This window comes from Stigmatopora argus, chromosome 6, assembly GCF_051989625.1.
Source record: "Stigmatopora argus isolate UIUO_Sarg chromosome 6, RoL_Sarg_1.0, whole genome shotgun sequence".
NCBI classification, from domain to species: domain Eukaryota; kingdom Metazoa; phylum Chordata; class Actinopteri; order Syngnathiformes; family Syngnathidae; genus Stigmatopora; species Stigmatopora argus.
In genome coordinates this window covers 20,049,363-20,074,380 of record NC_135392.1, presented here as the reverse complement: position 1 = coordinate 20,074,380, position 25,018 = coordinate 20,049,363, and the positions used below count along the sequence as shown (strand labels likewise).

The window sequence follows — 25,018 nt, the reverse complement described above, 5'->3', positions numbered from 1 at the left end:
CATTTTGAGCCGTTTGGCGAATGGACGTATATAGACGTTTTTTTGCCTTATCGTGACATCATCGCAACATTTTACCGAGGAATTCACTTCCCTGGGCTCGGTTCTAATGTCCAAAGAGCTCCAGTATTTGTATTTAATCATTAAATGCTGTTTTAGGATGGATTTGACCCGATTGCTGTCATTTCACGGCTCGGTTCTGCTACATCTGCCCGCCCAAGAGTGCTTATTCCCGGGCTGACATGCCCGCCCAAGAGTGCTTATCCCCGGGCTGCCATGCCCGCCCAAGAGTGCTTATTCCCGAGCTGCCATTGACAGTAGACTAATAAATTGAGAGTGATGAGCGGCAAAGGGAAATGAATCATTGATCTTTACTATAATTTGGACAGCGCCGGCGGCGGGCCGTATTAAAAATCCTAACGGGCCGTATATGGCCCGCGGGCCGAGGTTGAAAAATTTGTACACACACGATCCGGGGGCGGGGCGAGCGCGCGAATCCCGTTTTGGCGAAACCTCCGTTCGGCGGAACATCCATTCGGGGACCTGTCCGTCTGTCAAACGTCCGTCGGCGAAACGTCTTTAGGCGAATCATCCGAGTACCCATAACCTCGCCTCAACATCTCCTCAAGGACGTAACATAGATTGATTGAATTTATTCACTGTCTCCTCAAACATTTCAACTGAGGTAACCTTCTTACAGTGCGAAAGGTGGATCCACATCCCCCTCTTGGCTATTTTCATGTCTGCTGGTTGGTCAGCAACACTTGGTATGGACATTCCCACTTTGGGACGTGCCAGTGCTTCTTCTTTATGCTGCAGCTGAGCACCCAAGCTCCCGGCACCACTGTTGGTCCAGTCCGTTTCCTGTTGAGAAGCACAATCTCCCTCTGGTTCGATGCGTTTTTCTCAAGATTTTTTTTCTGTATGGTCTACCAAATAGGATTTCATATGGTGTTGTCCAGTTGAACTTGATATGTTAATGTGTAATTTTACCTAATCAACACATTTTGTCCATGGTCTTTTTTCCCCCAATCTTTTTTTGTAGTACCATTCATTCGTTCTACAAGGGCCACCGATTGTGGATGGTAGATGCAATGATTTTGAAACGAAATAAAAAATAACTTTTTGCCAATCCCGTCAATTGTTTTGTTAACAAATTGGGTGCCATTATCACTATAAATGGTTCTTGGAATTCCATATGTGGACTGATATGCTGTGCACAGGTTAAGCATGCTCTGCAAAAAAAATCGTAAACAAATTAAATCAATAAGTTGTGTAGTGCCACCGTACCAAGGCCATCCTCCCCCTGTTGAGACATGGGACTTCCCATGACTCAACATGGCAGCTCACCCAAGTAAGCTTGTCTACACATTTGTTTTTAGTTTTTTTTCAGTGCTCCAAAATCCCCATTTGGCAGAGCAGTTTATTTGTTCATCTACTTCAAGTTTCAAATTTGGACTTCACCGCTGTAACTTCATTAAAATTTCATTTGATTAAATATTTCTGCCATTTGTCGCTGCCATCCCTAAAAAGGGCTTATTGGCAATTTCAGAAATCGATTCCAAATCTTTTCCACCTTGATATCAGATCGATTGAATATATCCCGGTTGCCAGCCAATCAAAAACACAAGAAGACGGACAACCATTCACGCCCACACTCATAACCAGGGGTAATTTAGTGTTTAACCAGCCTAGCATTCATAATTTTGGTTTGTGGGAGGAAACTGGAGTACCTCGAGAAAACCCACAAATTCCCGAGAACACCATGCATACTCCACATTATGGAAGGTCGGGATCCTCCCGGCTTTCATTAGTCGATCTTAGAACTGTGAGGTCGATGCGCTAACCACTAGTCTGTCCATGTGGGTCGTTTACCCAAAAATCAGTGGCATACAAATTTTCATCACAAGTGGAGACTGCCATCCCCACTGGAGCTTCTTGGCAGCTCACCCGCTTTTGCTGTCTCATCTGATATCATCTCATTTTCTCTCTAACCAACTAATCCCACATGTTAAAGTAGTTTGAACAAACCACCCATTCAAAACAATATTAATTATCTTTTATCCTCCGAAAGCTAGTTTTATCATTAAATCTGAAATAGATGAAAAACCTAATGTAAGTAGTGCTCATTCCTTTTAAGAGCCCTTCGAAATCAACAAATTGGTCAAAAATGCCTCTCTTGCTCTATTCTCAATTTCGAAGCCAAATAAACAATCTTTCACCAAACAGATTTTCTATCACCTGGAAAAACACTTTTTTTTGCAAAAGGCTCTTAAATGCCGTGGCCATGGTCCTTCCCAGATGTCGACTAAGTGCCTGGATTCCTTCGATAAATTGACTACTATTGGCTCGGAGGACCAATATGATAGGTTCACCAATAGGCATTCCCAAATGCACGCACAAATAAAGAGAAAAGACAATCTTCTGGATTTCTTCTTGCAAGGAGAACAGACCGTTGAGCACCAGTCCCCGCTCTGTTCTGGCCTCACACACCTCTTTTCTTGTTTATTAACTTCAAGGACCCTAGTTACAATGGACGTCTCAACTCTCAAGGGAGGGGTGGGAAACAGAAGACGTCAACATAGTCAAAACAAAGAAGGTCTGAAAGTCATGTGCCGCTCAAGGTATTTTGAATCTTCTTTGTTCAGTCTACTCAGAGCAGTCCAAGGCGTTTTGGTGTTTAGTTTAACTAAGTTTCTCAGGAGCAAAGCATGTTCTTCATTGCAAGCAGATAATAATGTAAAACTAATAATAGTAAAGCAAAGCATTCTTCATTGCAAGCAAATATATAATAATGTAACACTAATAATCCTAACAACAATACAATCATTCAATTCAATTCAATCTTGGTTGTCCAAATACAGGCTGGAGACGGTGAACAGTTTTTTTGAAGCTTTTATTACAGAATATTCCGGGCACAGGAAAACTATAGGCAATGGCTGTTGTTCACAAATGCGGACACACAAATAATTAACAATTATAGTTATAATGTCAGAAGGTCCGCACCGAAACTGGACAAGGATGGGATTTTCCACTTTACAGAGTAAGCTTTTTTTATACAGTATTTCAAGTCTTCAAGGACACATCTGGCTACAGGACAGAGCTCTGCTGAGAAGAATAGGAAGTTCATGCAGTCATGACTAAATAAGTGCAAAATACACATTTTAATAACCTAAGACATTTTAGATGCCAGGTCGGTCTCGTGTGGAGTTTGTATGTTGTCCAAAGGCTTGCGTGGGTTTTGTACTCTGGTTTCCTCCCACATCCCAAAAACATGCAGAGTAGGCAAATTGAACAATTTAAATTGCCCTTGGGTATGAGTATTAGCATGAACGGTTTTCAGTCTCCTTGTGACCTGCGGATGGCTGGCCACTAATTCAGGGTGTCCCCCACCAGGTGTCCATAGTTAGCTGGGATAGGCTGCAGCACCCCCTGTGAGCCTAGTGAGGATAAGCGGTTCAGAAAATAAATGAATTTGAAGTTGTTTAGATGTGTTTTTAGCCGCATGTGTTCGTGTGCTTTGTCTGTTCCCTAACGTTGGCTTCCTCCCTCACTTATGCATGAATTGAAAATGTTTGTGCGTGCGTGTTATTCATTTTAATACATTCTTGAATATTTTTATTTTTATTTCTGTGTTTTCCCATCTTTCATACAATAATTTTTAGAGGGTTTAGTTGGTACTTTTAGGACCATGGAATGAAAGTTCATTCTACACTCAATTTATGAAAAATTCAAGTTAGGAAAAAAGTTCTGAAACTAATTAATTTGGTAACTAGAGATACAATGTTAAATATGAGTAAATAAGTGTTTTTATATGAGGAAAATACTTGTTTTAGACTTTTTGTAGACTAACTTACACATTTGGTACCCATACATTTCGTCGACGGACACTTCCGTCTTACTTACGTAACTTACCGTAATTACTCGAATATAACGCGCACTCGAAAATAACACGCAGGTAATTTTGGGCCAAAAAAATCTGGAAAAACGCAGTACTCGAATATAGTGCGCACCTAAAATTTCCCGCTGACGAAAATCAGAAATCTTACCTTTTTTTCTTCGTTTCACAATTGTTTTGTTCAAACAAATTTATTCATTAGAATCCTTCAAATGAAGAGTTCCTCTCTCTCTTTGTCTGTCCTCTCATACATCTCTTCGTTGAGAATCCTATCAACGTCCACGCTTCCTTCATCCACTTCTTCTTCCTCCCACAACACATCATCCGATTGGCTTTACGAGATGACGTAAAATCCGTGCGTCAAACTGAGTTTGACAATGCTTTTTTCGATCGAAAATTTGTAATTTATTTTATTCAATTCAATTTCAATTCAATTTATTTGGCAAGAAAAAGCACCAGGCTAAGGGCCATGTAACAAGACCCAAAAAAATAAAAATAAAAAAATAAAAAAATTAGTTCTTGATTATAACACGCACCCCCAACTATTGGAATTAATTATATAGCAAAAATATGCGTGTTATATTCGAGTAATTACGGTACTCACTTACGTCTACCGCCGTCAATGGCAGCCGATGGGTTAAATGTGTGCTCTATAAGGGTTAAAAATTATATAATTCAGTGTATCAGTTGCTTACGCGGAAGTTCTGATCTAACCACTTTAACAAAGGTGTTGGGACATGGCAATAATAGTATAAAATGTGGGATGGGCACAGGCGAGTCAAGTTTGTCTATACACACACGAGAACAGGACGTTTTGTTCTCTCACCCAGGAACACATACATTGAAAAACATGTACACACACGTCAATTATACGCAACTTATTGATAATTTTGATATTAGATATTTAGATATTAATGCTCTGACATTGTCAATGCAATGACAAACTCTCTCTCATGATTATAATTTTGAGAGCAAGAGATTACCTGGTTGAACACTTTCAACAGTAAAATCTCTCTCTCTCTCATGATTATTATTTTGAGAGCGAGCGAATCCGGCGACAAATTGTCCGTCGACGAAATGTCCGGCGACGAAATGTCTGTTCGACGAACTGTCCGGCGACGAAGCGTCCGTTCGACGAAACGTCCGGGGACGAAGTGTCCGTCGACGAAACATCCGGTCACGACACATTTAGTAGCTAAAAGAAACAGCTGTTATAAAATCAAGGTTGTGATTTTAGTTTTTTTTTTTAAGTGATACGATCTTTTTGCCATCACTAATTAGTAGTGTTCAATATGCGCAAATTCCTGATCATGATATAAATCATTTTATATCACAATAGCAATATGCCACCGGAGTCTCCTTTTAAATGACTTGGGAAAAAAAACAATATACCAGCTTTTACCGCTCACTTTATTTTTAGATGTAAACAAATGATACATTATCTAATGTAAAGGTAGCCTTGTATGTATAAAAGATATCCATTTAAATAAGAGGCAATACAATGACGCAATTAATTTTTTCCCTAGGTTATCACCATACATGCAACACAATCATACACTCGGAGCTTAAGTACCGACCGGCTTAGGTACAGGACACCGACGCCCTCCAATTTTATAGACTAATACTGTCTCTTCACCTGTTAGTGACTCGTATTTATAGGGTTTTACCATCGCCGTCCCCCGGACTTGATCTCATCCATTCGGACTCCTTTCACGAATCGACCTTCATATGAATCATTCCCTCACATTCGGACACCTCTCACAAATGGACACATTCACATGGACTCATCAGAGATCTCCTCAACACTTTTTGGATAAGTCATCAAACTTGGGAACACAGGTGCTTAGCCGAGGTCTAGCCCGTCAAAAGGGTCTTAAATTCCGTGGCCACGGTCCTTCCCAGATGTTGACTCTGTTAGGTTTGGCTTGTTATTGTTATTTCATTTTTTTCTTTGTGTGTTCTTATGTTCAATTTCCTACTGTTGTTTGTCCCTCCTGACTTTCCGTTCCTCTCACACAGCAGCGCGTCATTGATAATTAGTTCCTGTTTTGTCTATTTAAACCCTACAAATTGTTTGGCCAGTGTCAGATCGTCTACTTTGTTTTGTACCATGTCAAGTTGCTACGCCATGCCATGTTTCCTGTTCCATGTTCCTCGTTTCCCCATGTCCTCCCGTCAGGTTTGATTTTGTCATTGATTTCTAAGTCTATGTTATATTCTAAAGAACCTGCCTAAGTTATTAAAGTATTCATTTGAGCTCCCCTTCCCTCTCCTTGCCTGCTTCCCTGTGAATGGGTCCTAATTGATGTTTCCTCGCCACGACGTCTGACGACAAGGACGTGACAGAACCATCCGACCAGCATGGACCCAGCGGGAAGCCACCGACGCTCTTGCCGACGCCAGCCATCCAGCTCACACTCCCCCGGTTATTGGCCCCATCCCTCACTCCGTCGCTCCTCGCTCGCATAGGAGAGAATACGTCCCCTTGGCTATCTGGATTCAGACTCTGGCTACCCCGCCTTCTTCTCCGACGACTCCAACTTCCTAGGTGGCAATCTACAATGGACCACCTCGTGGCGGCCGGCGGGGAGGCTCATGTGGGAGTTTCGAACACCGCTCGTCTTGTCTTTGTGGGAAGTCGCAGCAGCGAGATTTTCCCCCGTGCCGGCTGGCCATCTACAATAGACCACCACGTGGCGCAGCGAGGCAGGAAGAGGAAGGAGGGGCCGGACGCTTGAGCCCCCGAGTTAGTTGCCCACTCGCCTTTGCCCGTTCAAGCTCTCCGCTTGCCTTCACCCGTCCAAGCTCACCGCTCGCCCTGGCCCATCCAAGCTCCCCGCTCGCCTTCGTCCATCCATGCTCCCCGCTCGCCTTCGCCCGTCCAGGCTGGCCCTGTGCCAAAGCCACGAACCAGCATCCTCGTGCCAAAGCCACGAACAAGCGTCCCCGTGCCAAAGAAGCGAACCAGCCTCCCCGTACCGGCCGGCCCGCCGATCATCCCTGTCTCAAAGCCACGAACCAGGGTTCCCATACCAACTAGCCCGCCAAGTTCCTGCCTGCCAAGTTCTTGCCCGCCAAGCTCCTGCCCACAAAGCTCCTGCCCGCAAAGCTCCTGCCCAACAAGCTCCTGCCCGCCCTGCTCCTGCTCGCCCCTCTCCTGCTCGCCCCTCTCCTGCTCGCCCCTCTCCTGCTCGCCCCTCTCCTGCTCGCGCCCGCACCTGCTCGCCCCGCTCCTCCCACTTCTCTAGTTTTGGAGTCTGTTCAGGGCAGGACGCTTGGCCATCACGTCAAAGGCCGGCGCGGACGCCCGCCGGACCGGCCACTCCCAGGCCACGTTCCGTCCGCCAGACCGGCCACTCCCACGCCACATTGCGTCCGCCGGACCGGCCACTCCCACGCCACGTCACGGCCCAGCTCGGTGGCCCGCCAGACCGGCCAGCCCCACATTTTCTTACGGGCCAGTCGGGATGACCGCCGGAATATGTTGCAATTTCTGACCCACCCTCCCCACATGCGCTTTAGTTGTTATTGTTACGTCTTTGGGGAGACGTCGAGGCGAGGTTACGAGAAATAGGACCCAATCGTGGGAAGCAGGCGAGGACAAGGGAAATAGTGCTCATACCAAAATTTTAATAACTTAGGCAGGATCTTAGAAAATAACAAAGACTTAGAAAACAAATCACAAAACCAAACTTGACTACAGAAAACACGGGGAATCGAGGAACGAGGTAACGTAGACACATGGCAAGGGAAGTGAAGCAGACGATCTGACAAATGACATAATAATCAGTGGGGTTTAAATAGACAAAACAGGAACTAATTTTGAATGACGCGCAGCTGCGCGAGCCCAACGGCAAGACAGGAGGGACAAACAAGAGTAGGGAAACGAAAAATCAGAACACAGGGACAAAGCAATGGAAGAACAACAGGCTAGTCCTAACAGTTATGGACGTTCAGCTTTGGGACTTCTGGAATCCGTCCCTTAGAGAGGGGGTACTGTTAGGATTGGCTTGTTATTGTTAGTTAATTGTTTTCTATGTGTTCTTATGTTCAATTACCTACTTGTTTGTCCCTCTTCCTGCAGCTGCGCGTCATTGATAATTAGTTCCTCTTTTGTCTATTTAAACCCCACAAATTGTTTGGCCAGTGTCAGATCGTCTGCTTTGTTTTGCATCATGTCAAGTTGCTATGCCATGCCATTTTTCCTGTTCCATGTTCCTCGTTTCGCCATGTCCTCCCGTCAGGTTTTATTTTGCAATTTGATTTTGTTAAGGCTGGATCCCAACAATAAAATAATCTTCAAGCAGAGGAGGCACCAAGCATGTAATAGTTTTAGACTCTGTCGGCCAGCCATAGTGGTGAATGGCAGGCTGCTTTCCGCGATTGACACGGCTTGCTCGCTTCTTTTGTTCTTGTTCGCCCCCACCCTTCCGAAAAGGGGGGGAGCGGACCGACAGAGCCCACGTCGATCTGGTAGCTCTGCTTTGCCAAATACACATCCGAAAAGTGGACCGCGAGCACTTTTATTCAAGGTAGGCGGAGACAAACTTTAGGCGGGAACAACAAGCGGAGGCGCTAAATACAAAGTGATGACAGGCCTTGACCAGTAGGTGTCACTAAAATTCTATTCTAGATGCTAATGCTAAGAATACAAAATAAGAATACAAGAGAAATACATTCCATATTCCACAGATTTCTAAGTCGTTATATTCTAAAGAACCTGCCTAAGTTATTAAAGTTTTTGTTTGAGCTTCATTTCCCTCTCCTTGCCTGCTTCCCTGCGATTGGGTCCTAATTCATGTTTCCTTGCCACGATGTCCGACGATAAGGACGTGACAGACTCAGCGCCTGGATTACTTTGGTATATTGACTCCCAGCTTCGAAGGATCAATAAATGATCGGTTCACCAATAGGCATTCCCAATATGCACGCACAAATAAAGAGAAAAGACAGTCCTCTGGATTTTTTACTTGCAAGGAGAACGAACCATTGATGTCATGTTCCCGCTCCGTTCTGGCCTCACACGCCTTTTTTGTTGTTTATTTAATTAAAGAACAGTAGTTACAATAGACATCTCATTTCTCAGGGGAGGGGTGGAAACAGAAGTGAGACGTCAAAACAAATGACGGTCTGAAAGTCATATGCAGCTCAAGGTGTTTGGGCTCTTCTTTGTTTAGTCCACTCGAAATTGGCTCAAATGGCGGCAGCTTTCCTCGTTCGACGTCCGAGCTGGGTCTTCCTGGGAGCCATTTCCGGCGGATGTAAAGGTGGAGGGGGAGCGCAGTGCATTCGTTTTTTAAAAATATTTTATTGATTTTATTTGCTGTTAAGAGGCCGCTGATTTTGCAAACTTAAATTTATATATAAATTTAGAAGACTGTTGTTGCAATATAAAAAAAATCTCGTTTGAAAAATGGGTTAGATGGAAGAGGAAAATGTGAGTTACACGCATAGCACAGCAAACGTGTAAACAATTACCGTATTTTCACGACTATATGGCGCACATAAAAGTCTAAAATTTTCTCCAAAATAGACAGAGCGCCTTATAATCCAGTGGGCTTTATATATGGACCAATACTAAAATTGTTATCACGATAAAATAAATCAGTCGATAGGACAACTACGGCAAGCAGCCCCCGACTCTACTATTTTCCCGTAGATAAAGTACTGCGCAGTGACTGCTGGGATATAGAGTTCTTAATACGCCCAGTTCTTCAATACACCCAGTATGACGGCGAGCACACTAATTTGGTGCTCGCCGTCATTTCGGCTGTATTTACAAAAGAAATCCTCCTCCTAGATGTTGGCGTCAACGGAGCATTCAAAGCTAGACTGCGAACTATATATATATATATATATATATATATATATATATTAACTCGGAGCTTGCCGTCATTACCGGAGGCTTGAGAACTACAACCGCTGGACATTGGCATCAAACAGGCTTTCAAAGCAAAGTTGCGAGCAGCATGGAAGCAGTGCAGAAGGGACCCGGCGTTTTGGAAAGACTCATTTGGGCAATTGTTTAATTCGGACACAGAAAATTAGGACTTTGATGGATTTGTGGGTGATGATGACGTGAGTAAGTTGTAAAATGTCTAAATAAAGTACAACCTAACTCAGTTTTGCTTCCGTTGCCTTTTTAAAAACGTGTTTTTAGCGTGTGGGTGTAGCGTGCAAGAACTATATATCCCAGCAGTCACTGCGCACCGGAACCCGGAAATAGGCTGCTTCCGGTAGCCAGCGCTATTGCGTTTCAATGTTCATCCATATATAATATATAATATATATGCGTCTAAAAAACAGTGCGTCCTTTGTGTGTTTAAAATACAGAAATAGCACTTGTTACTGACACTGCAGCTAAAAATACGATGCGCCATATAGCCGTGAAAATACGGTATGTACAGGCATCTTGAGCTGGGAAACGCCACTATCGCGTGTCCAAGCTCCCTGAGCTCCTTTGACTTTCCCATTGTAGCGTTTGTGGACGTTTGCATCCAATGAGCCCTATTTAAATGGCCTCAGAGAAGTCACCAGCTGTAGTCACTCATAATCACTCACAAGAAGTTAAGAGGCCATGCTATGAAGCTCATTTCACTGACAACTTTCTAAGTCACCAAAATTGCTAATTCGTGTTGCTGTATGTGTATTTTTGACCCAGCGGATTTGATCACTTTTTCTGTTAACCCATAATAAAGTCATAAAAGAACCAAAATTCATGAATGTTTTTTTGTGACAAAGAAATATATATATTGCCTTCCCTGTACAGTCATACCTCGTCATACGACCGCTCGTCATACAATATTCTCGTCTTACGACGGAAATTTCAATCGAATAATTCGCCCGTGATGCGACCAAGCCAGGTGGCCATGGCACTGTCTTTTTTGCATCTCTTTCGTGTATAACTATCTACAAGCACCGAATGAGTTATTCAGACCAGGAAACGCACAACGCGCATGCGCGGGAAAAAGAGGGCTTTCTGGGTAATGAAGTATACTCGTGCACACAATGCCGACAGGCAATGGCACTCTTTCCCACAATCAATACGTGGGTAAGCTCAGCTGCTGCATTTCCTGTTATTATTATCTAATACGAGGAGTATTATATTACTTCTCGTTCGCTGCTCATAAGAACATCAGGGGCACTGGCTCGCAACTCCCCTCAATAGCATCCCCGGTAGCAACTCTATCATAGGCGCCGTTCAAAGCGGTTGCGACCACAGATGCTACAAGCTAAAAGGGAGCCGCGAGCCAGCCCCCCGATGCTCCCATCAGGCGCCTGGGCCTAACAACAACAACAACATGAGCAGCGGAGCGATCGCTGATAAAAGACTGCTTCTCGTTGGCAAGTGGTCGTGCGTTATCCGATTGTGAGGACATTTGTGTGCATCATTTTCGGAATATTTTGAAGGGAATAGTACAACAGCAAACAGCCCATCGATAGCGAACGTGAGGGCAGAGTGTTTGTTCTGTTTACGAGTGCGTTGTCGTGGGAAAAAAAACGAAGCCCCCCCACCCCTTTTGTGCGTCTCTTTCTCCCCTCGGCGAAATCCGTCTAATTTTAGTTAGATTAAACACATTTTATTACTATTAAACCACTAGTTATGTGTTACTTTGTTAATAGATGGGGAATTAGAAGAAATAAAACATTTTTTCCAATCCAATATCCTGTTTTTGGTGTTTTTCAGAGGGTTGGAACGAATTAATTTGTTTTCCATTCATTTCAATGGGAAACGTCCGCTCGAGTTACGAGAACCTCGTCATACGATCTCAGTCTCGGAATGGATTACGATCGTATGTCGAGGTACCACTGTATCTGCATTCTCACCCTCTTGCTACTGTGACAATGAAATTTCCCGAATACGGGATGAATAGTTATCCAATCCAATCCAATAAAAAAATTCTCTTTTGAAAAATGGGTTACACTAAAAAGGATTAGAAGACAGTTGTTGCGCGATAAAAAAATTATCTTTTGAAAAATGGGTTAGATGAGAAAGGATTAGAAGACAGTTGTTGCACTATAAAAAAAATCTCTTTTGAAAAATGGGTTAGATGAAAAAGATAAATGTGAGTTACATACATAGCACAGCCAACGTGTATACAAATATGTAAAGGTATCTTGAGCTGGGTAACACCGCCATCGCGTGTCCAAGCATGATTACTACCTTGGACCATTTTTCAAAAAATCCGATTTTTTTTATTATCGATTTTTGATACTTATCGGAAGAATTTCGATACAAAACCAAGCTCAGAACACTCACTGGTGTTTAAAGTACAACCGTGTAAATTTGTATGAAAATCGGTCCACCCGTTCCAGAGAACTGGGGGTACGGACAAACCTACACACACAGACACATCCACACACGAACTTACATTTATATATAAGTGTAGATGTAGATGTGAAACTAATAATCCTCTAATGATAATGAGCGAAGTTTAATAGTAAAAGCATTCTTCATTGCAAGCAAATATATAATAATGTGAAACTAATAATCCTGATAGATACATCATCTAATGGAAAGGTAGCCTTGTATACATATTGTTGCAAAAATAAATCAAAGATACCCATTTAAATAAGAGGTATACAATGATGCAAATTTAATTTCAAGCATGTCTTATCCTTTTCCATCTGCAAAAGTGTGTGTGACTTGTCTGTTATAATTAATATAAAGCAGTAGTGTGCTGCAAAACAGAATGAATCCCATAATTTCAAAGATTAATTAGATTAATGTGTAAATTTCTTCATAACAATGCCAAAATCTGAGATGAATGTATAGAAGCATTTTCAATAAAAAAAAGGAAAATGGAACCACAAACACAATAAATTGTGATGCATAACGTATTTCTGAGATCTCTAGAAATTATGGCAAACAGTCGTATGAAAATTTTTGGGCACCCTGATATTTTCAAGATTTTCCTTTATAAATCATTGGTTGTTCAGATCAGCAATTTCAGTTAAATATATCATTTAGCAGACAAACAGAGATATTTCAGAAGTGAAATAAAGTTTATAGGATTGAAAGAAAGTGTGCAATAATTACCTAGGAAAAAGAAGGCTGGTGCATACATAAATTTGGGCACCACAACAGAAAAATAACATTATAGTCGTACCTCTACTTACGAAATTGCCGTATTTACTCACATATAAGCCACCCGCGTGTATAAGCGGCATCCTTAATATTGCCTTAAAATCATTCAATTTTACAAATTCCCTCGTATAAGATGTCCCCTGATTTCCCAAATTTCACCTCCATATTCATGGTTTTAATAGAGTACAAATGTGATACTTTTAAGGGAAAATCTTAAGAAAAGTCATCACGTGTGGTATTTCTGAGATACTGTATGAATCAAAAGCACATTATTAGGGTCAATATCATAAGGACGTTAATATGCCTGTCTTTGTAAATGCAAAATATTAAAATATTAAGTCTATCTTGATGAGAACCTGATCCTTTACAGCAGGGGTCCCCAAACTTTTTCTTGTGAGGGCCACATAACTTTTCCCTTCTCTGACGGGGGGCCGGTGTCAGTTTGTAACAGAAAAAGCCATGGAACATTAACTTTCTGTTGTGCCATGCACAATCTTCTCCCTTTGCTCTGAAGTTTATGCACGACACCACAACCGTCATTACAGAATCCCACGTCAACATTTTGCAGCACAGTGCTTGGTGGTGAATTTGGCAGTGGACTCGTAGCGGGGCGGTGAGACCCCTTTTTTCCAACTCCCGGTTCATGCGTCCCATTAATAGACCGCGAGTTTCGGCCACCATGCTAGGAGCCCCGTCAGTCATGATGCTAGCTAGCTTTGACCAGTCCAGGTCCAACTTCTCCATGATTTGGCACACTTTGTAAAAAATATCCTCTCCCGTTGTAGTCCCTTTGAGACTTTGGAGGGCTGCCAGATCCTCGCAAATCTCAAAGTTTGCGCTAACTCCACGAATAAAAATGAGCAGTTGCGCTGTGTCTTGCACGTCCGTGCTTTCATCCAGTGCTAATGAAAAAAAGTCAAATTATTTCGTCTTCTGCTGCAGCTGGGCATATACATTACTCCCGATTTCTTCAACGCGTCTGGTCATTGTACTCACCGACAGACTTACGGCATTAAATGCATCTTTCTTCTCGGGACACACCTCCTCCGCGACAGTATCCATACATTTCTTAACAAACTCTCCGTCAGTGAAAGGCTTACCGCTGCTTGCTATCAATTTAGCAACCCAAAAGCTGGCCCGAACGGATGCCTGGTTCTGCTGAGATAGTAGTCCACTTTTTCGCTTTGAGAGTTTGTCTGCTCGTATTTGGCCTTGCAATCTATCGTACTTGTCTTTGTGACGGGATTCATAGTGTCGGCAAAGATTGTATTCTTTGAATACCGCCACCCTCTCTTGACAAATGAGACAAACAGCCTTTTCTTTGCATTGAACAAAAAAATAATCGTTTGTCCACTCCAGGTTAAATATCCTGCATTCTGAATCAATTTTTCTCTCACCTAACTTTTTCGCCATTATTCCGTTCTCAAACAGGTTGCAGTTTTAATATGCTTGAATAGTCCGCGATGGTCCCAGGGCTCCGCCCTCACCTGCGATCGTCCAGATGTCTCGGTAACACTGCTCGTGCATGCAACGGTGGACATGCCCGCATGCATCAAAGGGAAACACTCTCCCCGCGCGTGTCACCAAAGAAGCAATGCGAAGCCCCACTTCACTGGGATGATTTGTGGGCTCAGCAGGGGTGCAATGAACCAAACACAAGATTAAAATGTCCCAGTCTTCAAGGCCAAATAGGAAAAAAAATCCGATAGCGTCTCTGGTATTGTTCAGAGGGCCGGTCCAAATGTGCCAGCGGGCCGCATCCCAAAAAAAAAAAAAAAAAAAAAAAAAAAAAAAAATCCGATAGCATCTCTGGTATTGTTCAGAGGGCCGGTCCAAATGTGCCGGCGGGCCGTATCCGGCCCGCGGGCCGTAGTTTGGTGACCCCTGCTTTACAGAATTACAGAAATTACAATTTTCTTACCAGAAGTTTAAGATGCTGTGGCAGCAATATTGCTTCTAATGTCAAAATATCTCAATTCTTTCGATGGTTCATATTACTCCAATAGTTGTCACTTTCGAACAAGAAATAAAACGAAAAAAATCAAGGCTATTCGCGTCTGGCCAGTCAGAGCACGTTTAACTAGGTTTAGACGGCAGCACCCAAGGTAAAATGGCCACACACCGACCTATGTAAGAAGCAGTAAAACTTACAAATTCTAGCAACCTTCATTCTCTGGGAGAAATAAGAGCACTCATGTAACACATCGGCTGCTGCCATCGACTGTCATAGGCGTCCAATGAACTCAGAGGACTATTTATAAGACTTATTTGTTTGATAAAAATGACCATCTAAAGCAGGGGTCACCAAACTACGGCCCGCGGGCCGGATACGGCCCTCTGAACAATGCCAGAGACGCTATCGGATTTTTTTCCTATTTGGCCTTGAAGACTGGGACGTTTTAATCTTGTGTTTGGTTCATTGCACCCCTGCTGAGCTCACAAATCATCCCAGTGAAGCGGGCCTTCGCATTGCTTCTTTGGTGACACGCGCGGGCAGAGTGTTTCCCTTTAACGCATGGGGCACTTCCACCGCTGCATGCGCGAGCAGAATGTTAGCGAGACATCTGGATGATCGCAGGTGAGGGCGGAGCCCTGGGGCCATCGCTATTGCGATGCTATTCAAGCATATAAAAACTGTGCAACCTGAACCTGTTTGAGAACGGAATAATGGCGAAAAGGTTAGTTAAGAGAAAAATTGATTCAGAATGCAGGGTATTTAACCTGCAGTGGACAAACGATTATTATTTTTGTTCAATGCAAAGAAAAGGCTGTTTGTCTCATCTGTCAAGAGACGGTGGCAGTATTCAAATAATACAATCTTCGCCGGCACTATGAATCCCGTCACAAAGACAAGTACGACAGCGTGCAAGGCCAAATACGAGCAGACAAACTCTCAAAGCTAAAAGTTGGACTATTATCTCAGCAGACTACATTTCTACGCCAAGCTCAGCTGAACCAGGCATCTGTTCGGGCCAGCTTTCGGGTTGCTAAACTGATAGCAAGCAACGGTAAGCCTTTCACTAACGGAGAGTTTTTTAAGAAATGTATGGATGTTGTCGTGGAGGAAGTGTGTCACGAGAAGAAAGATGCATTTAATGCCGTAAGTCTGTCGGTGAGTACAATGACCAGACGCGTTGAAGAAATTGGGAGTAATGTATATGCCCAGCTGCAGCAGAAGACGAAAGAATTTGACTTTTTTTCATTAGCACTGGATGAAAGCACGGACGTGCAAGACACAGCGCAACTGCTCATTTTTATTCGTGGAGTTAGCGCAAACTTTGAGATTTGCGAGGATCTGGCAGCCCTCCAAAGTCTCAAAGGGACTACAACGGGAGAGGATATTTTTTACAAAGTGTGCCAAATCATGGAGAAGTTGGACCTGGACTGGTCAAAGCTAGCTAGCATCATGACTGACGGGGCTCCTAGCATGGTGGGCGAAACTCGCGGTCTAATAATGGGACGCATGAACCGGGAGTTGGAAAAAAGGGGTCTCACCGCCACTGTTCCCTCTAAGCTGCGCGCGTGCGCAATTGCGCACTACTCTCGTCTTCTCTGCGCAGCAGAAATCCTATGGCGCGCAGTAAAAAAAAAAACGGATTATTATTTTTTTTTTTTTTTTAATTATTATTTTTTTTTTTACCCCTTTCTTCATGATGGAGCCGTTTAAGCGGTAGCCAGTGGCAGTAGCTCTGTCCACTTATGTTTTTCGTGTTTTACAGCATGTTTTACATGAAAAATTAGAGGGAACATTGACATGCACCTGCTTGTGGCAGGTGTGATACTGGTGTGCCCATAGCGAGCAATGATGATGTCGTGACCGGATGATTCGCCTAAAGACGTTTCGCCGACGGACGTTTGACAGACGGACAGGTCTCCGAATGAACGTTCGTTCAAACAGCGTTTAATGATTAAATACAAATACTAGTATTTGTATTTAATCATTAAACGCTGTTTTCAGCTGGATTTGACCGAATTTGAGAGCATTTTGAGCCGTTTGGCGAATGGACGTATATGGACATTTTTTTGCCTCCATCGCGATATCATCACGACATTTTACCGAGGAATTCACTTCCCTGGGCTCGGTTCTAATGTCCAAAGAGCTCCAGTATTTGTATTTAATCATTAAACGCTGTTTTCGGCTGGATTTGACCGAATTTGAGAGCATTTTGAGCCGTTTGGCGAATGGACGTATATAGACGTTTTTTTGCCTCCATCGCGATATCATCACGACATTTTACCAAGGAATTCACTTCCCTGGGCTCGTTTCTAATGTCCAAAGAGCTCCAGTATTTGTATTTAATCATTAAATGCTGTTTTAGGATGGATTTGACCCGATTGCTGTCATTTTACGGCTCGGTTCTGCTACATCTGCCCGCCCAAGAGTGCTTATTCCCGGGCTGCCATTGATGGTAGACTAACATTGATTTTTACTATAATTTGGACAACACCGCCGGCGGGCCGGATTAAAAATCCTAACGGGCCGTATATGGCCCGCGGGCCGAGGTTGAAAAACTTGTACACACACGATCCGGGGGCGGGGCGAGCGCGCGAATCCCGTTTCGGCGAAACCTCCGTTAGGCCGAATGAACGTTCGGCGGAACGTCCATTCGGCGACCTGCCCGTCTGTCAAACGTCCGTCGGCGAAACGTCTTTAGGCGAATCATCCGAGTACCGATGATGTCGCTCACACTGGTACTCAGTGCGCTCAGGGAGGTTGACTTTCTGCTCAGACCAACGAAAAATTAGAGGGAACATTGCTCACCGCCCCGCTACGAGTCCACTGCCAAATTCACCAGCAAGCACTGTGCTGCAAAATGTTGATGTGGGATTCTGTAATGACGGTTGTGGTGTCGTGCATAAACTTCAGAACAAAGGGAGAAGATTGTGCATGGCACAACAGAAAGTTAATGTTCCATGGCTTTTTTTTTCTATGAAGAACCCAGAGAGAGTTATTTAGTTATTATTTATTTCATAAATAGTGTTATTTATTTCCTGTTTTTTCTGTGAAGAACTCAGAGAGGGTTATTTAGTTATTATTTATTTCATTAATAGTGTTATTATTTGTTTCCTGACTTTTTTTCTTTAAAGAACCTGGAAAGGGTTATTTGGTTATGTGTGGCTTTCTGGAAAACAATAAAAATTTTAAGCTTCCCTACCATCGTCACACTTTTTCTGTTACAAACTGACACCGGCCCCCCATCAGAGAAGGGAAAAGTTATGTGGCCCTCACAGGAAAAAGTTTGGGGACCCCTGATCTAAAGTATTTCAACATTGCAAGTTCTCCCAGAGAGAATGAAGGTTCATTGGACACCAATGACAGTTGATGGCAGCAGCCGATGTGTTAAATGAGTGCTCTTATTTCTCCCAGAGAGAATGAAGGTTGCTAGAATTTGTAAGTTTTACTGCTTCAATAAAAATACCATCTGTGAATTTGCTTTGTCTTCTTTTTAATAAATTGACAGTAGATGGCAGCAGGACATCATTTGGGCGACCAAACCGCGACCAAAAGACCGGGCGACCAAAAGACCTGCGACCAAAAGACCGGCGACCAAAAGACCGGCGACCAAAAGACCGGCGACCAAAAGACCGGCGACCAAAAGACCGGCGACCAATCGACCGTGTACCCTCGGAAACCATCAAATCTGACTTACTGGAAATGTTTTGTAATGAAGAATGGTGTACACCTTCAAACAGAATCCAGACCCTCATTGGAAGCTATAGGAAGCATTAAGATCAGTGGTTATTAACCTTGTTGCAGCTACCAAAACCCACCAGTTTCATATGCGCATTCACCGAAGCCCACCAGTTTCATATGCGCATTCACCGAAGCCCACCAGTTTCATATGCGCTTTCACTGAACCCTAATTTAGTGGGAAATAAAATACAGTCATACCTTGAGAAACAAGCTTAATGCGTTCTGGGACTGAGCTCGTATGTCGATTTACTTGTATCTCAAATCAACATTTCCCATAGAAATTGTTGGATTTATTATGGAATGTTTCTATATGTGTTGTAAGCATTTTTAATAAGTAATAAGGCTATGAATTAATTCATGAAATTATTATGCTTACTGGTGCAAATTCTAATGCCGTTGTTTTGATTTACGATCCGCTCGGGCCACTTTTTATGCTTATTGTGCAAATTCTTACGCAGGTATTCCGATAAAAACAGATTGTTGTGACAGTTGTTTTTATAACCTTTATGATGTTATTCGGCTAAGCTTATACAATTGTTCAAAACAGTTGAGACAGTTGTTTTTGGTTATGCAATTGTTTAAATCAGATTACCTTTGAATGTTTTGGTTATGTGCCGCTAAATGGACCGAAGAGTATGCCGCTCGTCAGAATCCTCTTGCGAACGAAGACGCGTTGGGAGTGATTTCTCCTTGCAAGTTGTAAGCAGTTGTGTTGAAAGATGTCTTCCAATTTTAATTAAATATTACTAATAATGATTTAAGGGTATTAATCATTATTCCAACAGAAATGAACTAAATACAAATTAATTTGTTCCCACTCTCTGAAATAAAACACCCAAAAACAGGAATTTACAATGGAAAAATATTTTTATTGGTTGTATTTCACCATCTACTAACAGAGTAACAAATAACTAGTGGTTATGATGTTTAATAATAAAATGAAGCATTATTCAATACAATGGGGAGTTCGCGGATGGAAGAGAGAGAAAGAGAAGAGAGAGAGAGACTTGACCGATGCGCTCGTAACGTAACAAACTTTAAATTTAACTTTAATGAACTTAGATTTCTATACACACACAATTAAAACAGGTTTTAATCTTATGTTACACTAAATTTAAACCTTCTGGTGCAATAACAAAGGCAAAGAGGTTAATGTATTCCACCGTGGCTTTCGAGGTGGACTTCCTGCTTCTCCATACGTATTGGCGAGCCAACTCAGTCACACGTATTTCGTGCTTAATATCGATTCTCATCACACGCCTTTTCTTCGCACTACCGTTCATGGGCACCGGCTTGCTTTGGACCCATTGTGTTTCCCTTATTTCTGCATTGACTAACGCAAAAAAAAAAAACACGGGAAAAAAATGCAGCGCTCCGCCCAGTGCTCGTAGAAATCTTTGAACGAGGGAGATGCTGCGAAACAGTGCGCTGAAATCATAAGCAGCCTCTCGCGGCCTGGCCACATGGCTTTCTCGAATGCTCGTATCTCAAAATTTGTCTCGTATCTCAAGGTAAATATTGGCTCGGAATTTTACATGTATCTCAAATTCCTCCTATGTCGAGGCACTCGCATGTCAAGGTATTACTGTATGATTTTTTTCAAATTCAAGATCTATAAATTCCGGGCAGCCCTGATTGGCCAAGCAATGTCACGTGATCATTTGGATTGGATTGGATAACTTTATTCATCCCGTATTCGAGAAATTTCATTGTGGCAGTAGCAAGAGGGTGATTCGACAGAAAAACAAAGCAAAAGCACAAAGTACAAAGTAAATGGGATGTTTGAGAATCACCAAGTCAAATCATTAAGACAGAAAAGCAGCAAAAACACAAAACGAGCAAGAGTGGACGGCCAGTAATGGTCAAGCGGGGCATGATATCGTGAGTAGACATGATGAGTCGATGTGTCTTGACCTCCATGGCAGTGGCTCCATCGAACACCTGAGACCGACTCACCAAACTCCTTGGGTTCAATTGAACCCAGGTTAAGAACTACAGTGGTACCTCTACATACAAGCACCTCTTCATACGAGCAGCTCGAGATACGAGGAAAATTTCGAGCAAATAATTATCTCTAGATACGAGAAAAATTTCGAGATTGGATTGGATAACTTTATTCATCCCGTATTCGGGAAATTTCATTGTCACAGTAGCAAGAGGGTGAGGATGCAGGAATAGGAAAGGCATTTTAGACATAAATAGATAGGTAATAAGTAGGTCAAGAAATAAATACATGAATAAATATATAAATAAATAAGCGTGTTGCTTAGCACATATACATACATACACATAAATGTACATGCATGCATACGGTAGGTCTTAACACTCAGCCATTTTTTTGTTAAAGAGCCTGACAGCTGATGGGAGGAAGGATCTGCGGAAGCGCTCCTTCCTGCAATGAGGGTGCCGCAGTCTATTGCTAAAGGAGCTTCGGAGGGACTCCACAGACTCATGCAGGGGGTGGGAGGTGCTGTCCATGATGGACATTGTCCTGGTCAGCATCCTCCGCTCTCCCACTTCCTCCACAGAGTCCAAAGGACAGCCCAGAACGGAGCTGGCCCTCCTGACCAGCTTATTCAGCCTGTTCCTGTCCCTCTCCGTGCTCCCGCACCCCCAACAGAGCACTGCATAAAACACTGTAGATGCCACCACAGTGTCATAGAAAGTCCTCAGCAGTGTCCTGCACACTCCAAAGGACCGTAGACTCCTCAGTAGGTAGAGGCGGCTCTGGCCCCTTTTGTACAGGGCATCTATGTTTGTGGACCAATCTAGTTTGTTGTTGAGGTGAACACCCAGGTACTTAAAATTCTCCACGATTTCAATGTCTGTACCCTGGATGTTCACCTGAGTGGTCTGTTGAGGATTCCTCCGAAAATCGATGACCATTTCCTTTGTCTTACTGGTGTTGATGTAGAGGTGGTTTTGCCTACACCAGTCAACAAAGGCTGTGATCACTCCCCTGTACTCCAGGTCGTTCCCGTCCGTCACTCGTCCAACAATAGCGGTGTCGTCAGAGAACTTCTGGAGGTGGCAGGTGTCTGTATTGTGTTTGAAGTCCGATGTGTAGAGGGAGAAGAGGAGTGGAGAGAGCACTGTGCCTTGTGGGGCCCCCGTGCTGCAAGCTACCACATCAGACGTACAGTCCTGGAGTCTCACATATTGTGGTCTGTCAGTGAGGAAGTCGATGATCCATGCGGCTAGGTGGTTCCTTACTCCAGCCTCTTCCAGTTTCCCTCTCAGTAGGACCGGCTGAATGGTGTTGAACGCACTGGAGAGGTCAAAAAACATAATTCTCAGCGTGCTTCCCGTGTTCTCCAGGTGTGAAAGAGACCTGTGTATCAGGTAGGTGGTAGCATCTTCCACACCAATGCCTGGATGATAGGCGAACTGCAGAGGGTCCAGCTCTGCATTCATCAGGGGGCTGAGGTGATTGAGGATGATTCTCTCCAATGTCTTGATCAGGTGAGAGGTTAATGCTACCGGCCTGAAGTGGTTTGGCTCCCTGGGGTACGCAGTCTTAGGAACTGGGACCAGACAGGAAGTTTTCCACAAGGTGGGGACCTTCTGTAGACTGAGGCTGAGGTTGAAAATATGCAGAATCACTTTACCAAGCTGATCCGCACACTCTCTCAGTAGTCTGGAGCTGAGGCCGTCTGGACCGGTAGCCTTCCTTGCCTCGATCTTCTTTAGCTGTTTTATCACCTGATTGACAGTAATGCAGAGGCCGGTGGAAGAGGGGGAGGAAGAGGAGGAGAACGAGGGGGGAGCGTTGCTTCTGGTCTGGGGGGTCAGGGGAGTGGGGGCATGACTGAATCTGTTAAAGAACTGATTCAGTTTATTGGCGCACTCCCTGCCGCCGGACTCCGGGTCTCTCTCACTGTTCCCTCCATGGCCCGAAATGGTCCTCAAACTCCTCCAGACCTCTTTGGTGTTGCCTCTCTGGAGTTGGTTCTCCATCTTCCTCCTGTAGATGGTCTTTCCCTTCCTTATCTCTCTCTTCAGCTCCTTCTGGACCATTTTCAGACTCTCCTTCTTCCCAGACCTAAAAGCCCTCTTCTTCTTGTTCAGGAGGGCCCTTAGATCCCTGGTGACCCACGGCTTGTTGTTGGAGAAACAACGGACCTTCTTGGAGGGTACAATTTTCTCAACACAGAAGTTAATATAATCTGTGATGCAGTGGGTCAAGCTGTCAATGTCTTTACCATGTGAATTGCACAGCACCTCCCAGTCAGTGGTCTCAAAACAGTCCCTCAGTACCATGCTGGTCTCCTCGGTCCATCTTTGTATGATCCTCGTGGTAGGTTTTATTTTCCTCACCATAGGGATGTAGGTGGGGATCAGATGGACCAGGTTGTAGTCTGAGCGGCCCAGTGGAGGGAGGGGGACTGAGCTGTATGCCTCCTTTGTGTTGGCATACAGCAGGTCCAGAGTTTTTTGTTCCCTGGTGTGGCACTTCACATACTGAGTGAAGGTGGGGAGAGTAGAAGCCAAGGGAGCATGGTTAAAATCACCAGAGATAAGGAGAGACTGGGGTTGTGACGTTTGCAGCCGGGACACAGTGGCTTGAAGCAGCTCGCGGGCGACTGCCGCATCGGCCGAGGGACGTATATACGCAGTTATTACGATAACGTGTGAGAACTCCCGGGGGATGTAAAACGGCCTGATGCTAACAGCTACTAGCTCGATATCTCGAGTGCAGAGTAGCTCCTTCACAGTAATATGCCCGGGCTGCACCATCTACTATTAATAAAAACAGCTAGTCCCCAGCCTTTCTTCCTACCGCTCTCCTCAGCATCCCTGTCCGCCCTCACCAGCTGAAAGCCATCCAAGGAGACGAGAGTCCGGAATTAGTTCATTCAGCCAGGTCTCCGTGAAGCACATAATGCAGATGTTCCGACATTGTTGTTGTTGTTTGGTCAGCGCCGTTAGCTCTTCCATCTTATTGGGGAGAGATCTTACGTTCCCCATAATAATAGATGGAACGCTGGGTCTGAAGCGTCGCTTTCTCTCCTGACATTTTCGTCCAGCTCTGCATCCTCTTCTCTTCCTCTTTAACTCCGCGGGGAGGTCCAGGTCCAGGGGAATCCAGGTGTTGCGTAGCGCTAACAGCTGATCCTTTGTGTAAAACAGCGGAGGCATGGCTGAGTTGGTGAAAAATATAATGTCCAGATTTCGCAAAGATAAACTCTTGAAAGTAAAGTTTTAAAACATTAAAGTTTGGAATAAAATATATAAAGCAAAGTAACAAGTAAAATCTTAAGAGACAATAAAATGTAAAAATAAAGGATAAAAAAGCTCTAAAAAAGCCCTAAAAACACGGAATACGAGTGAGGGTTTAGGGAGCCACTGCAACTAGCAGCCGCTTTGAACGGCGCCTATGATGACTATGAGATGCGAGAAAGCCAGGTGGCCAAGACATGAGAGGCTGTTTATCATTGTAGCGCAGTCTTTTTTGCCGCATCTCTTTCGTGTATAACAGATATCTACGAGCACTGGTCGGAGCTTCCATCTTCCCGTGTTTTTTTCCCCGTTAGTCAATGCATAATACAAAGTGAACAACAATGGATCCAAAGCAAACAGGTGGAATGAAGAGTTGTGCAAAGAAAAGGCGAACGTTGACAATCAACATTAAGCGCGAAATAATTGAAAAATATGAGAGTGGGGTACGTGTCACAGAGCTTGCTCGTTGTCATGGATGATATCGTGTCACTTGGAAATTCCTTGGGGCTGGAGGTTAAGGAGGCAGATGTGAATGATCTAATCGCCGAGCCCCACGAAGAACTGATGACAGGATTTAATCGAGCTCCAGGAGAGTGAACATTTGGAGATGTTGTGGGAACTCAGTAGCGAGGAGTAGGTGGAGGAGGGGGGCCGCCTGGCTACAAAGAATATCACAGACACGCTAGCGAATTGGCAAGAGTTTTCTGATTTTGTAGAAAAGAGGCACCATGACAAGCTGGCAAGTGGTCGCGCGTTATCGTATTGTGAGGACATTTGTGCACGTCATTTTCGAATTATTTTGAAGGGGAGGAAAAAACAAACAACCCTTGATGCGTTCCTTTTAAAAACTCTCGCTGAACGTCCGGGTTTAGTCAACCCGGAGAACAAAGGTAAAACAAATAAAAACATTTCAGAATTAGAATTCAGTTTTGTGTAAAGTTACATTAAACATACGTTTGAGTGTGTCTGTATATATTAATACAAGTTAATTTAAATTTGTTTGTTCTGTTACGAGTGCGTTGCCGTGGAAAGTCCACCCCCCCGCCTGTCTCTATGTCCCTCTCTGTACCCTCCGCGAAATCCGTCTAATTTTAGTTCTATTAAACACATTTTATTACTA

General features: G+C 43.7%; 1 protein-coding gene across 6 annotated transcripts in view; it reads right to left on the bottom strand.

The window, feature by feature from the left end:
* Positions 1-2,874: 2,874 nt before the first annotated feature.
* Positions 2,875-25,018, bottom strand: part of mtmr14 (myotubularin related protein 14) — a 146,477-nt gene continuing 124,333 nt past the window's right edge. For 5 of the 6 annotated variants that reach the window (XM_077603610.1, XM_077603611.1, XM_077603612.1 and 2 more), the window contains one exon: positions 2,875-3,437. In XM_077603610.1, the coding sequence (XP_077459736.1) occupies positions 3,375-3,437 (63 nt within the window). In that variant the 3' untranslated portion in view covers positions 2,875-3,374. Of the gene's footprint in view, positions 3,438-4,423; positions 5,091-25,018 lie in introns of those variants that run through there. The other variant, XM_077603613.1, reaches the window with a different exon arrangement.